We start from the raw sequence: 13,796 nt of genomic DNA on the forward strand, positions 1-13,796 counted from the left end.
CCCGCCATTAATTTACTTTTGTGGCTTTAATGTGATCACATGCGCTTACTTTTATGGTTGCAGTTAAAGATCACGTGGACTTCACTCTTAGACGCCGCACACGGCAACTGTCACGGCCGTCTGAATAAACAGCCTACCTAGTTCGGTAGTAATTTGTTGACATGGAGTTTCTGATCGTCTTTGCGACCTAGAGCAACCCTCACAACTGACAATAAAAAGTTTTGTTTGGCAAAAATGCAACTTAATATTCACGCGCTGCTCGCTGTTATAAACAATCTAAGCCTGTGGGTAGACTCTTACCTTTACTTTGTTGCTTTAATTTGTATTTCTCGAGTGGAGAGCCTTTAATTTTACCCTTTCCATTCCGTATTGCCTCCCAACCCCCCCCCCCCCCCACTCATTCCCCTGCTTACCCAATTTGCTGTCCTCCCCGCGGCTGCTCATTGGCTAATAGACAGGTCCGTTACGTACCTGTCCGGATGTTATGAAAACAATTACAGCTGCCACAGGTATTTCATCAGTCTGTGGAACCAGTCTACAGGTCGATGAAGAACTTCTTCAGGCCTAGAAAACTGAAAGTGTCGTGACATGGTAACAGCAGATATTAACTGGAAAAGTAGACATACTTGCTAGATTAAAGGATATTTTCATATGACAGCCCATTATGTTTGATTTCTTAATGAGTTTGCCGGCACTGGCTCAATGTGGCGGTACAGTATGAGGCCCAGTTCTCGGCCACAAAAAGCTTGTGCGTAATTTCTGTATTAAAAGGCTCAATATACTTTTCTCAGTCACAAAATCACTGTTAAAACTGTATTTACTGGGGTTGGGGGGGGGTATTTGTGTTATTACGATCACAAATTATTTTTATGGGGCTTTGATTTACTTTAGAAGAGAAGGTTTTTACGCGCCAAGTGGCTCATCCCCTAAGCGCAGGTTCTGGCCAAACCGCGGAATTGTAGCTAATTGTGTTGTGTTACCATTGCATTCAGATGGTTTATTTTGTAATGATTGCTACCAGGAGCCCATTAATGGGCTCCTGTTGCTACTGAAAAAGGTTAATTGCGTAGGCGTATTTCGAGTACTTTGCTGAGAGATCCGTCACTTTTATCAGTTCGTGCAGTTTGATTGCCAGTGTGCACGTGCTGCTGTCTCCTCGGTCTGCGGTGGGTTGCCCGGACGACTCTGGAATAAATGCGTAAGTCCCTTAAAGAGTTTACACGAGGAGACTAGTCACAGGAACTTGTCTCGGCTCCTCGTCTATATGATTTCTAAAAAAAAGAAATACGAAGAAAAAGCAAAACCGCGCCTAACGCTACGGACGTTTGAGCTGTGCAAGGTTTGCATGGATTACAAAAGTTTTTAGAAATAAATTATCCAAAACAGCGTGTCTTTTACAGCGAGTTGGAAAAAGGCGGGACCTGTACAAATCCAATCAACCGAAGCGCCGGTTACAATGACATAAAACTGACTAATCAGGTGCCGTCTGGAGACAGCGTGAACGTGGTTGAGTGACCTTGAGTGTAATCCAGAGGTCCGGGTTGAAGCCCTTGTCACTAGCTGGACTTGTTCTAGGTCGTCTCGAATTCAAGTCCTCGATCACGCTTTGTATATGTGGTCTGCCACATGCCAGTTGGGATTTTTAATCATGTTATGCTAGCTAACTCCACGCTCAATGCATGACCCCCTATTAACAACATTTACATTTACAAGTAAAGGTAACTAAGACCACTCGGAACGCTACAGACGGTCGAACTGTGCAAGGTTTTAGGCTTAGATACAAAATTCCGGAATTTTTGGGGGATTTTTTTTAGCACGAAAAGAATTTTACAAAATCTTGGAAATTTTAGACAATGAGTAAAATTTCGTAGAATTGTAGAGAAATAAAGAAATATTAGCTCCCAAGGTGGCACTTGGACAATTTTACACAAGCTAAAACGTCGCAAAGGCGTTTATTTTGTGTTACCGCTCACCATTTAATTTTGATCGCCGGTAGACAATTCTTTTTCTTTTGTCGCTGCTTATTGGGATCTCGGCAGCTTTGGCAAAAGACGTGTTTTTAATTTATCAGTCATTATTTCTTGTTATGTCTTCATTATCAAATGCTTTGAATTTTCGAGAATTTTCGAAATTGTTTCAAGAATTTTAGGAATTTTTGAAAGAATTTCAGAGCTTTCTTGGAGAAATTCCGAAAATAATTTTAGCTCATTTTTCGAGAATTTTGTTGCCTACGACGTTTGCAAGAATATACAAAAGGTTGTAAAATTATCCAAACAGCGTGTCTTATCAGCTTATTAGCGAGTTAGAAAAAAAGGCGGGAAATTGTCACCTGTTGTTATCCAATCAATCGAAGCGAAGCGACGCGCCTGTTATTACGACATAAAATTGACCAATCAGACGCCGTTATTTGAAAACAACACGTGTGTATTATGACGTGTGCAACGAGATCGTTTATTGCGAATCAGTTTCGAGTAAATTTTTTCAAAGTCGGTTTGTAGTTTATTTCTCCGTGGGAGTTTTACTGTTTAACCTTTAAAAATGCGTGAAATCGTTCATCTTCAAGCGGGTCAGTGCGGAAACCAAATTGGTGCTAAGGTAGGTTGTCTTGGAATTAAATTTGCCGTGAAATCCAAGGGCGCGAAACGGTCGCGCCGCTGTCACAGCTGTGTCAATTCATGTGCCAACTCTCCTTTCTTCCTCAGTTTTGGGAAGTTATTTCAGACGAACATGGAATCGATCCAACTGGTACATATCATGGTGATTCCGACCTCCAGTTAGAAAGAATAAACGTTTACTACAACGAGGCAACTGGTACGTTAGTCGAAGAAGTAGCTGGATATATTTTTGCTCCCGGGTTATTCCATACATTTGCAGGGACTTTGGACGGTTCCCTTACTTTTTTCCTTCCTTTTTTTTTCAGGAGGGAAATATGTGCCACGAGCCGTATTGGTCGATTTGGAGCCCGGAACAATGGACTCAGTTCGCTCTGGACCTTTCGGACAAATTTTCAGACCTGATAACTTTGTTTTTGGTAGGTTGAACACTGTGTAAACAGAATCGACAGTTTGGTTTTTACTATGCATTGCATATTTAATTTAGTGCTTTTTGCGTCTAATGTCGATTAATCAATTTCCTTTCTTTGCTTTATTCAGGACAAAGCGGGGCTGGAAATAACTGGGCGAAAGGACATTACACAGAAGGCGCCGAACTTGTAGATTCTGTTCTGGATGTTGTCCGAAAGGAAGCGGAGAGCTGCGACTGCCTGCAAGGATTTCAACTCACACACTCCCTCGGCGGTGGAACAGGCTCTGGAATGGGCACTTTGCTGATTTCAAAGATCCGCGAGGAATACCCTGATCGTATTATGAACACTTTTAGCGTTGTTCCTTCACCTAAAGTGTCAGATACCGTCGTCGAGCCTTACAACGCCACTCTCTCGGTTCACCAGCTTGTTGAAAACACCGATGAAACATACTGCATCGACAACGAAGCCCTGTACGACATCTGCTTCAGAACTCTGAAACTGACCACCCCAACTTATGGCGACTTGAACCATCTTGTCTCTGCCACAATGAGCGGGGTAACAACCTGCCTAAGATTTCCCGGCCAGGTAAATAACATTAGAAAGTTTGTATAAAACACTTTGCCCGTGAAAAAGCCCACCTGATTATTTTGATTTCCTATAAAAAGCAAGAATAAGTTATGACGTTATTTTATTCTTGTCAAGTAATTTTCAAACAATTTATGAATTGTGAATTGAAAAATAAAGATATCGGGTAAATGGTTTCATTGATAAAATTTTGAGGATTACGCCCGGGCTTGGGAAGGTGATGTCAATTTTTTCATTCCACTAAATAAAATTTTTTTAGACACCAGGCTCTGTCTACCAGACATGTTTGCAAAACTAAAAATCCAATAACCAGTCTCTGTGACCAAACAACGTAGAAACACTAGAATTTTTTTTGGAAAATCTAGGAGGAGGGGAAGAGGGTACCGTAATACAATATTTCCCCAGTGACAGCACTCTACATGCCCAGACGGATTCTGCCTTGGCGAATTCGTCTTTGCCTGAATATTACACTCTGATTTCAAGGACTTTCTTGAATGTATTTCACCTTGAAAATGGAAAAAATATTGCAGAAAATCACATAAACAAAATCTCAACTCTGAGTTCTGAATTTTAAGCTCACCTGATAATTTTTTTGACAACACAGATGTTGTGAAAAAATCTGCATGTTTGGATGCATGAGGTAAACTGGGCTTGCCTCAGGCTCAGTTAAAACATCATTGGTGGGGTTTGTATAGGGTTTGAACCACAGCCCGGGGGGGGGGGGGGTACTCCATATAACGGCTTATATGAGGAGGCTCCGCCCGGAAGGGGTACCTTTTCGGGCTTCAGGTATATAAAAGGGTAGCGATTTCACACGTTTAGGTATATGAAAGGGTATGAAAATCAGTCATTTAGGTTTTTTAAAAGGCCTGTAATTAAAACATTTCGAACAGACCCACTTTATGGCTGTATTATTTTAATTTATTAAGCGCTTCATAAAAATGACAAGAAAACTTCCTGTTCTAAGGCTATGTCACGTCTTTTAAATATAAGAAAGGGGTACCTTTTTCAGTAAAAGATATATGAAAGGGATACAATTTCTGTCAAAATGGTATATAAAAGGGTAAGGGGTAAGAGCTTGGGGCGGAGCCTCCCCGTATAAAACTTTTTTGAGTGCCCCCCCCCCCCCCCCCCCGGGAACCACAGATAATGACATTAATGCTCTTCTTTCTAGCTTAATGCTGATTTGAGAAAACTTGCTGTCAACATGGTTCCTTTTCCCCGTCTTCACTTCTTCATGCCTGGCTTTGCTCCTCTGACCAGCCGCGGTTCCCAACAGTACCGTGCATTGACAGTTCCAGAGCTGACACAACAGATGTTTGATGCCAAGAACATGATGGCTGCCTGTGATCCACGTCATGGAAGATACCTGACTGTAGCTGCAATGTTCCGTGGCCGCATGTCCATGAAGGAGGTTGATGAGCAGATGCTGAATGTACAGAACAAGAACAGCTCGTACTTTGTGGAATGGATTCCTAACAATGTCAAGACTGCTGTGTGTGACATTCCTCCCCGTGGTCTTAAGATGTCTGCTACCTTTGTTGGCAACAGCACTGCTATCCAGGAGCTGTTCAAGCGTATCAGTGAGCAGTTCACTGCTATGTTCAGGCGAAAAGCATTCTTGCATTGGTACACTGGAGAGGGCATGGATGAGATGGAGTTTACTGAGGTGTGTTTTGGTCCCTTCTCCCCTTTTTTAGAGCAGTTTTCAATTGAGTGTCGTAAAACCAAAACCAAAGTAATTACTCTGGCCAATCACAAAGGACATAGACAATCCAGTGAACCAATCAAAACTCGAAGCAAATACATGTAGCTGGCACAAAGCGCGGGAAAACGTGCGCGCGCGAGTCACGATTGGTTTTGGTTTTACTCCTGATTGGCTGAGAAAGTGGCGCGAGATTTTTAAGCCAATCACTAAGCGTGGTAATGCAAAACCAAAGCAAACGCAATTAACTTTCGGCACTCAAGTGAAAACCGCTCTATTTATTATCCTAATTTTAAAGCGCATATTCTCCCAGCCAGCTTATTGTTATACATTCTTTGTGTTGTAAGTGTTGGGTATTTGGTGATAGGTCAAGCCTAAAATCCTTCAATAGTGTTTTTAATTCTTTAATAATTCTCTTTTTTCAATGAATCAATCATTTTATTGACATTGTTAATTCTGTAGGGTTAAACATGATGTTGTGTGTAGTGCAGTACACTTTTAAACTGTAATCTTGAAATCAATCACCAGTGCAGATGACTTTGAAAAGGCCACTGATTTTACTATTTTAAGAAAAGACTGCTGAAAGTGGATAAACTTTGCCCATGGTCTGACTAATGGACAAAGGACCCCTACATAAATTACCTTATTATAGAAAATTAACACTTCATGAAATTAACGTGAAATTCAAAAATTATCGTTAATTTAAGTCGCGTTAATTTCAAATACCTTAATTAACACAAGCGTTAACTTCCTATAATAAGGTATTTAATAAGTCCATAATGTTGCACAAAAATTACTTATTGAATTTTATGAGACGTTTTTGCAATATTTTTCGCTGTTTTGTAGCCTGAAAAAAGTGATTAAAGAAGAAGTTTTGACTGTGTGCTGGTGACGTGAGCCGTTTTGCAAACAAAACAGTGCCCTTCAGCTAAGGACGTTCACTGAAATTGGTTGGAATACTGTCTCACTGCAACTTTCTTTTCTTATTTCATTACAGGCTGAATCCAACATGAATGATCTTGTATCAGAGTACCAGCAGTACCAGGATGCCACGGCTGAAGAGGAAGGAGAGTTTGACGAGGAAGAAGAAGAGGAGGGCGAAGCTGCCTAAACTGGTTTTACTGGATTTGACTTTTAAACTACACTGCACTTTTGTGAGGTTGTGGTGATGAAAACCTGAAATGAACTTGTAAAAATACCTTTCTGTGTGTTGCTTTGTGTTCAGTTGTTTTTTGGGGGCATTTCATTTCGGAAAATATGTTTCAGCTAGGAAAAGTGCGATCTTGCAGAGAACAGTATTGCAAGCTGACAAGACAAGTATAGTGGCAAGATCTGACAGGATGTCTAAAAAGGACTCTCGTTGTCCTACACTTTTGTGGCGACTGTTTTTCTGTACAGTAAAAACTACAGAGGGCACAATTCCTTCAAAAAAGATCTCCGTTTCGTGTTTATATCGAAAAAAGGACTAAACAGAAAAAAAAATTGTGCCACTTTCCCAACCAGTAAGAATAAACCAAAAGCAATCGTGATTCGCTTAAGGTTTTCCTTGCCTCGCACCGGCATGGATTGGCTTCGAGTTTTGTTTCAGGGTTCACTGTATTGTCAGTGCCCTTAGTGTATTTGCTCAGACTCGGAGTGATTACTTTGGTTTTGGTTCTACGACACACTCGCAAAATGACTCGATTGCCCCGTCTCAAATAAAAACCCTCCATGAGCTCCCGAGGCCCAAAATGTCACATTCTTGGAGACACAGGGGCAGTAAGTCGGTTCTCTTTCCTCCGCAAAGGCTCCTTTAGTGGGGGGTGGCCTCTGCGGAGGAGAGAGAAGTCGGGTGGAAATTAGTTTCGACGCTACCATTTCTGTCAGGTTTACTTCGTTTCGCAAAAAGAGAGAAAGTAAATGTCACAAAAAAGAGATTTTGCTGCTGCGTAGCACTCAAAATAAAGTGCACAAAACAAATGTTTCAGGGATAACCTTCATCAGTGTGAATATGAGCGTTCATCTTTAGACACCATATTTACACTGATGAAGGGGTTATCCCCGAAACGTTTGTCTCGAAAATTTTATTTAACACTTATTGAGTTGTTACTTTCCGCACTTTGCACTTCGTTTCGCCCTGACTAACTCGTTTCCCCTTGGGTGTCTTGGGTCCCCTTGGTTTCTGAGGATGTTTCCAAACTAAAGCTATGATCTTCCAAAAACGCGCAAAAAGGTGTACTGAGTGTAGTTTTCATATTGACAATGAAAACATTGAAGTTGTTCAGAATTACACCTACTTAGGAACATTAATCTCTTCAACAGGAAACTTTTCTTTGGCGCTTGACAAATTAAAAGAAAAGGCTCTACACGCTCTTTTCAGCCTCAAAAAAACACACACATATCAGCAACCTGTCCCCATTCCTTGCAAATAAACTTTTTGACGCTATGTTCTCTCCAATTTTAACTTACAACAGCGAAATTTAACTGATGCTAAGATTAAACACTATGTAAGTCTTATGCAACAAAAGTATATTTCACACTGGCAACACACTATTCAAAACTCTAAGAAATTAGAATTCTATAACACTTTTAAGGAAGAATATACGCCTTCCTGCTATTTGGATCTTACAAGAAAACTAAATAACAGGAAAGAATTAGTAAAACTTAGAATAGGTAATCATAAATTATTGATCGAAACTGACAGATATGATCAAATCCCAAGGGATAATAGACTCTGCCCTACGTGTGAATCAAACCAAATTCAAACCAAATTGAAGACGAATTTCATTTACTTTTCCATTGTACTAAATACTGTAGTTTTAGAGATGAATTTTACCAAAAAATAGAGAATCAAATACCAAACATAACACAATTACCTCCTATGCAAGCCACCAAAAAATTAATAAATTCTGATAATTATTATTTAAATACTCAACTTATGAAGTTCATTGTGAGATGCTTATCTTTATCTTATGCATGATTTCCAAGAGCAATATGCCAGGCATCTGGCGGCGAAGGAAATTTATAGTTCGTCGATTCACTTCTTCAACCGAGAAATAGTTTGACCAAAGTTCAAAAATTGCTGACAATAAAGTCTCGGAAAACACAAAATGACTAACAAAAATTGGGAAGGAACTATTCCACGATTTAGTAGGACGACCAGCCGGAATTAGCACAAGGTTTGAAACAGGTTGAAATCGTTTGTCATTACTTCCTTTTCCAGAAAAACAATGTATAATAAAAAAAAAACCAATTATTAGATTTTTTTTTTTTTTTTTTTTTTTTTTTTTTTTTTTAATGAATTTGCCAACCCTACTTACAACACTGAGGCTAAATACAGTTCATTACAACACACTACTTATAATACAAATGTTATACAACACAGCTACTTGCACTACAATACAGTCACCTTACTTAAATTACAATACTAAAATCGCTACTTACATCATTTACAACACGACTACAATTACATCTACAATCACTTCCACTTCTATACGATTTCGTTTTGTGCTGCTGATAATAATACAATTAACACAGGATTACATAACTTACAATAACCATTACTTACAATTTATATGGCTTAATTTATATACTTTGTTTTAAAGAATACTATTTGGCTACAAAGGAGTTACCCACTAAGAAATCTATAAACTCTCGGTATATTTTTTCCATTTAAGATTAACATTTTGGCTGTCTTCCTGATTTTGTGATTTCATTGCATATAATTCCAGTTGGTATGTATAGTTAACAATTTTAATGAATACTCGAAGAGATGGACGGTTGTTGTTCTTCCGGCATTCATAAATGTGATATTTAGCTAGAATTAAAAGATGATTAAGTAGTAAGAAATCTTCTTTTCTTTTCCAAACTCCAAAGAGCTTATCTATATCAGAAAGTTCCTCCAAAACAATGTTTGTATTTCTGCACCAGTCAATGAAGTCTAGCCAAAAATCACTGGTAAATGAACATGTGATAAGTAAATGCTCGAGGGACTCGCTCTCTAATCCACAAAAAGTACATAATGGTGAGGCAATCAAACCAATTTTGTGAAGAAATGAGTTGGTTGTTAAGTATCTGTTTAAGATTTTATACTGAAATTCTCTCGACTTTGTGTCTATGAGTACCTTAGAGGATAGACTGTAAATTTCTCGCCATTCTAAGCACGCACTAGAATACTGCTCCGAATATTTCATTTGCGCAGTTGGAGGGGTTTCATACTTGGATCGAACTTCACGATAAACGTTTTTTGAAACAGCCTTGTTAATCAACACTTCTTGATTATTCAAACGCAATTTAATGTGATCATTTAGAACAAATGCTTTATTGCACTTGTGCCCACAGGCGGTTAAGGAATTTCGCCATTGTATTGGCAGCGCATCAATGACTTGCATCAGAGAAAACACTTCTACCGGTGTAAAAATTGAGCTACGAGGATTCTTAATGATTAAATCATTGTTGTCATTTATAAGATTTTCAAGCGTAATTATTCCTTTCTCAAACAATGTGTGACGGAAAATTGATTTATCATCGACACAAATATGTTTATTGTTCCATATGATTATATCCGCCCTAGAAATGTTATTCAAGCATTGAACGTTTACTGCAGTCGCTACAGAATGCTCAGAAAAAATTTGAAAACATTCCTCATAAAATTTTGGCAATTTTATCGGAAGTTTCTTTATATCAAATCCACATCCTAAAACAAGTTTACCCCCAACTGGTTTTAAATAGTGTAAGAGCAATATTTTCCAACTACTTTGTTGCGAATCAACAAATTTCTTGCAACACATGATTCGCTGTGTCTTTATGGCTGATTCTAAGTGCGGTGCCCTCAGGCCTCCATTTTCGACGTCACTTACAAGAGAAGATCGTTTTACTTTATCCTTTCCTTTCCAAATAAAAATAAATAAAATCTTGTTTGTTTCTTTGATGATGTCCTTATGCATGCATACTAAGCCAGCTCTGTACATAAAGATTGGAACCACAAAAGTTTTGACAATTTGAATTCGCCCTAAAATCGTTAAGTTCCTCCAATTCCAAAAGTGAAGCTTCTCGCTAATAGATTTTAAAACCTCATCGAAGTTTAACTTTTTCCAAAGGATTTGATTATAGGTAAAGTGAATCCCTAAAATTTTAACCACCTTCTTGACTGTTATATTTCTATCGGAGCAGCTTGCTAGCGTAGGCGGGTTTGGGTTGTGATTCCCCAACCACATTGCTTCAGTCTTTTCGTAATTGACCTTCAGGCCAGAACATGACGAAAAACAGTCGATGGTTTCAAATAGAGCGTTAAGTGAAGTACGGTCTCTTAGGAAAGATGTTAAGTCGTCTGCAAAAATCTCTAGTTTTATCTCTTCTTTATCTACTATAATGCCTTTGATGTTTTCATTTAGGCGTACATTAATAGCTAAAATTTCCAAGCAAATGATAAATAAATATGGCGATAATGGATCACCTTGTCTTACCCCTCTATAAGAACTTGAAAGGGAGTGGTTGTGTAACCATTGTTCATAACTGTACTTGAGATGTTTTTATAAAATGTTTGTACCCAATGAATAAGAGAAGGACCAAAATTAAAGGCAGAAAGTGCCTCAACCATGAAATTCCGATTTACCGAATCAAACGCCTTTTGGAAGTCTATTCCTACTAACAATCCATTAATCTTTTTCCTTTCTGTGTACTCTAAGATGTCATCTATGGTTCTCACGGCGTCTAGTATAGTTCTTCCTTTTACGTAGGCATTTTGGTTAAAATGAATTATCTCAGCTAGAACTTTTTGAAGTCTTAGAGCAATGGCTTTTGAACCGATTTTTGCGTCGACATTAATCAAGGAGATAGGTCTCCAGTTACATATATTTCGTTTGTCTTTACCTTTCTTTTCTATTAATGTGATAATAGCTTGCTTTTGAGTATTAGATAATTCACCACATTCGTAAGAATAATTAAGACAATCGACTACTAAATTTCCAATAGAATTCCAAAATGTTTTGTAAAATTCCACCGTGAGGCCATCGTTTCCAGGTGACTTGTTATTTTGGAATGACTGAAGGCAATCGAAGCACTCCTTGAGCGACAACCTTCCTTCACAAATTCTTCTCATTTCATCGGACAGTTTTGGAATTTCTGCTCTTTGCAGGAATGGATGATTTCTATTCACTGATTCATCATTTGATGCATACAAATCAGAGTAAAACTTTTCAATTTCCTTCATAATTTTCGTAGGGTTTGTGGTAAGTCTGCCGTCGCTACTAAAGAGTCTTCTAATACAGCTCTTGGTTCCCCTATGGGATTCTAATCCTAAAAAATATTTATTGCTTTTCTCGCCTTTTTCATACCAAGTTGCTCTTGAGCGGATTATTGCACCTTTGGCTAAATAATCAAAAAGCGAGTCGTATTTCATTTTAAGGTCTGCCAACTTCTCATGATTTGTTTCTGATGGATCAGTTGCTAGCATCTCCTCCGCTTGTTTTAAGGATGCTTCAACCTGTAATAGTTCTTGCCTTCTTTTTCTTGCTTTTTCTTTTGTATATTTAATTGTAAATTGTCGCACGCGATACTTAATTAAGTCCCACAGTACTCTTTTGTCCAGCACTTCATTAAACTCCTCTAGCCATTCAGGTATTTTCTCATTAATCATTTGGACATAGTAGTTGTCGTCAACTAGACTTGAATTAAATTTCCAGTATGAAGGGCCTCGTGCCTGTTCATCTAAGCTATTGAAAGAAATAGTTATTGCCGAATGGTCTGTTCTAATTGCCGTCTTAATGTTAGTTTCCTCCACCTCATCTTGACAAATATCGCTTATCAACCAAAAGTCCAGTCTTCTTTGGACGAGTGGCTTTTTTTGCTTCCAGGTAAAGAGCTTGCAATCTGGGTTCCGTGTTCTCCAAATGTCAATTAAATCATAATTTGAACAAATACTATGAAGAATTTTAGTCGATTCTTTCTCTTTAGGCGTACCTCCGCAGCAGTCAAGGTCCAGATCATTGACAACATTAAAATCTCCCCCAATTATAATTTTGTAATTTTCATCATCAACAATTAAACTGTCTAATTTTTCCTGTAGTTTTTCGAAAAAAGAACACTGTTCACGTACCTTATTCGGCGCGTAAATATTACCCATAATATAATTACAGCCTTGCACCGTGGCATTCAGCAAAATATATCGTCCACTTTCATCAGCTATTTTCCTTTTTAAATCAAATTCCAAACTTTCTTTCACAAGTATTAACACCCCACAACTACGATTGGAGCCGTGTGCGAAAAAAATGGGTCCTTTCCATTGACATTTCCATGCGTTTTCTATGTCTTTCGTACTATACGTCTCTTGGAGAAAGATAATATCTGCATTTTGCTTTTGAAGCCAAATAAACAATGCTTTTCTTTTCTCTAGAGAGCGAATACCTCGGACATTTAAAGAGAGCATTTTGAAATTAACACTTAAAACATCCTCGAATTTCTATAGCTTGGTTGAGTCTATTGTCTCCTGTAATAGCGCACATAATTAAATGCCATGAAAAATTTAAAGTAATGAAACTAAAAAATAGGAAATATTTTACAGATACCCTTAATAATAATCTACCACTGCTAACATAGCACTTTAGAACTAGCATACAAACACATAAACATAAAAGTTTTAAGAGGCCGCTAGAATATTTCCTAAATACGGCCATAGTCCCTCGGGGCCTAGGGACTACTGTTTTGAAAACAGAATACGATATGCAAACTATGGCAAGTAAATTATGCGTAAATTTTAACTTTTAGCGGAGTTGTTTTAAAGAAGCATGACGAAGCTAACCGGGAGACAAAAACAAAAAAAAAAATCATATTTCTAATCATTACGCGAAATCCTAAAGAGTAAGAGATACCATTAATTAGTTCAAAGAGTAATAAGTAAGTGTTATCAGCCTCAGCCTTCGGCTTCAGCTGATAACACTTACCTCGACCTTGATTATTCCGGATATCACAAAAACCTCATCCAATAATTGTTTATAAGTTTCGCTTTAGTTTAGTTGTACGCTTTTGCAATACTGTATTTACTTATAGTCATGCAAATAAAGCTTGTTGTTGTTGTTGTTCCATCCCGGGGGGGGGGGGGGGCGCTCCTATATGAAACGGACGGGGATGCTAGTCGGAAATTTTGAAAAGAACCCCTAAAAGAAACCAATCTGGGTGTGGCTCAAGCTTTTCTTGAGCCCTAAAAGATACCAGAAAACTAAGAATAGAATTTATATTTGTATATTTCTTCGTTTGTAACCCTAAACGAGACCATTATGGCTAAAAATATTGGCGTTTTGCCTGGAACTAAGCGAGACAAAAAATCCGAAATCAACCCTAAGTTTCATATGCGAGCCCTCGCCCCCCCCCCCCCCGGGGGGTTTCATTTACAGCGCGACGCGCCTTACCGTGGCCACCCAAGAAACTTTTTTGCAAGTGTCAGTTTCGTTTAATATTTGTTTCACGACGCAATTTGAACACGCCTCCTTGCAAAGTTGAATGCAA

At 38.4% G+C, this 13,796-nt stretch overlaps 1 protein-coding gene across 1 annotated transcript; it reads left to right on the forward strand.

The window, feature by feature from the left end:
• The first annotated feature begins 2,436 nt into the window (after window positions 1-2,436).
• On the forward strand, window positions 2,437-6,513 carry LOC144664525 (tubulin beta chain). The gene is made up of 6 exons (XM_078525700.1): window positions 2,437-2,595; window positions 2,703-2,811; window positions 2,921-3,031; window positions 3,153-3,610; window positions 4,785-5,279; window positions 6,313-6,513. Exons 1-6 carry the CDS (start codon window positions 2,539-2,541, stop codon window positions 6,424-6,426), a joined length of 1,344 nt encoding a protein of 447 aa, XP_078381826.1. The 5' UTR covers window positions 2,437-2,538; the 3' UTR covers window positions 6,427-6,513.
• Window positions 6,514-13,796: the final 7,283 nt, after the last annotated feature.

This window comes from Oculina patagonica, chromosome 8, assembly GCF_052425735.1.
Source record: "Oculina patagonica isolate OP01 chromosome 8, crgOcupat, whole genome shotgun sequence".
NCBI lineage: Eukaryota > Metazoa > Cnidaria > Anthozoa > Scleractinia > Oculinidae > Oculina > Oculina patagonica.

Excerpts from the sequence above, each read along its gene's own strand:
- LOC144664525 (XM_078525700.1), top strand. The coding sequence starts at position 2,539 with ATGCGTGAAATCGTTCATCTTCAAGCGGGTCAGTGCGGAAACCAAATT. Across the intron at positions 3,032-3,152 it reads ACCTGATAACTTTGTTTTTG|GACAAAGCGGGGCTGGAAAT; the intron begins GTAGGTTGAACA and ends TGCTTTATTCAG. Across the intron at positions 3,611-4,784 it reads GCCTAAGATTTCCCGGCCAG|CTTAATGCTGATTTGAGAAA; the intron begins GTAAATAACATT and ends TCTTCTTTCTAG.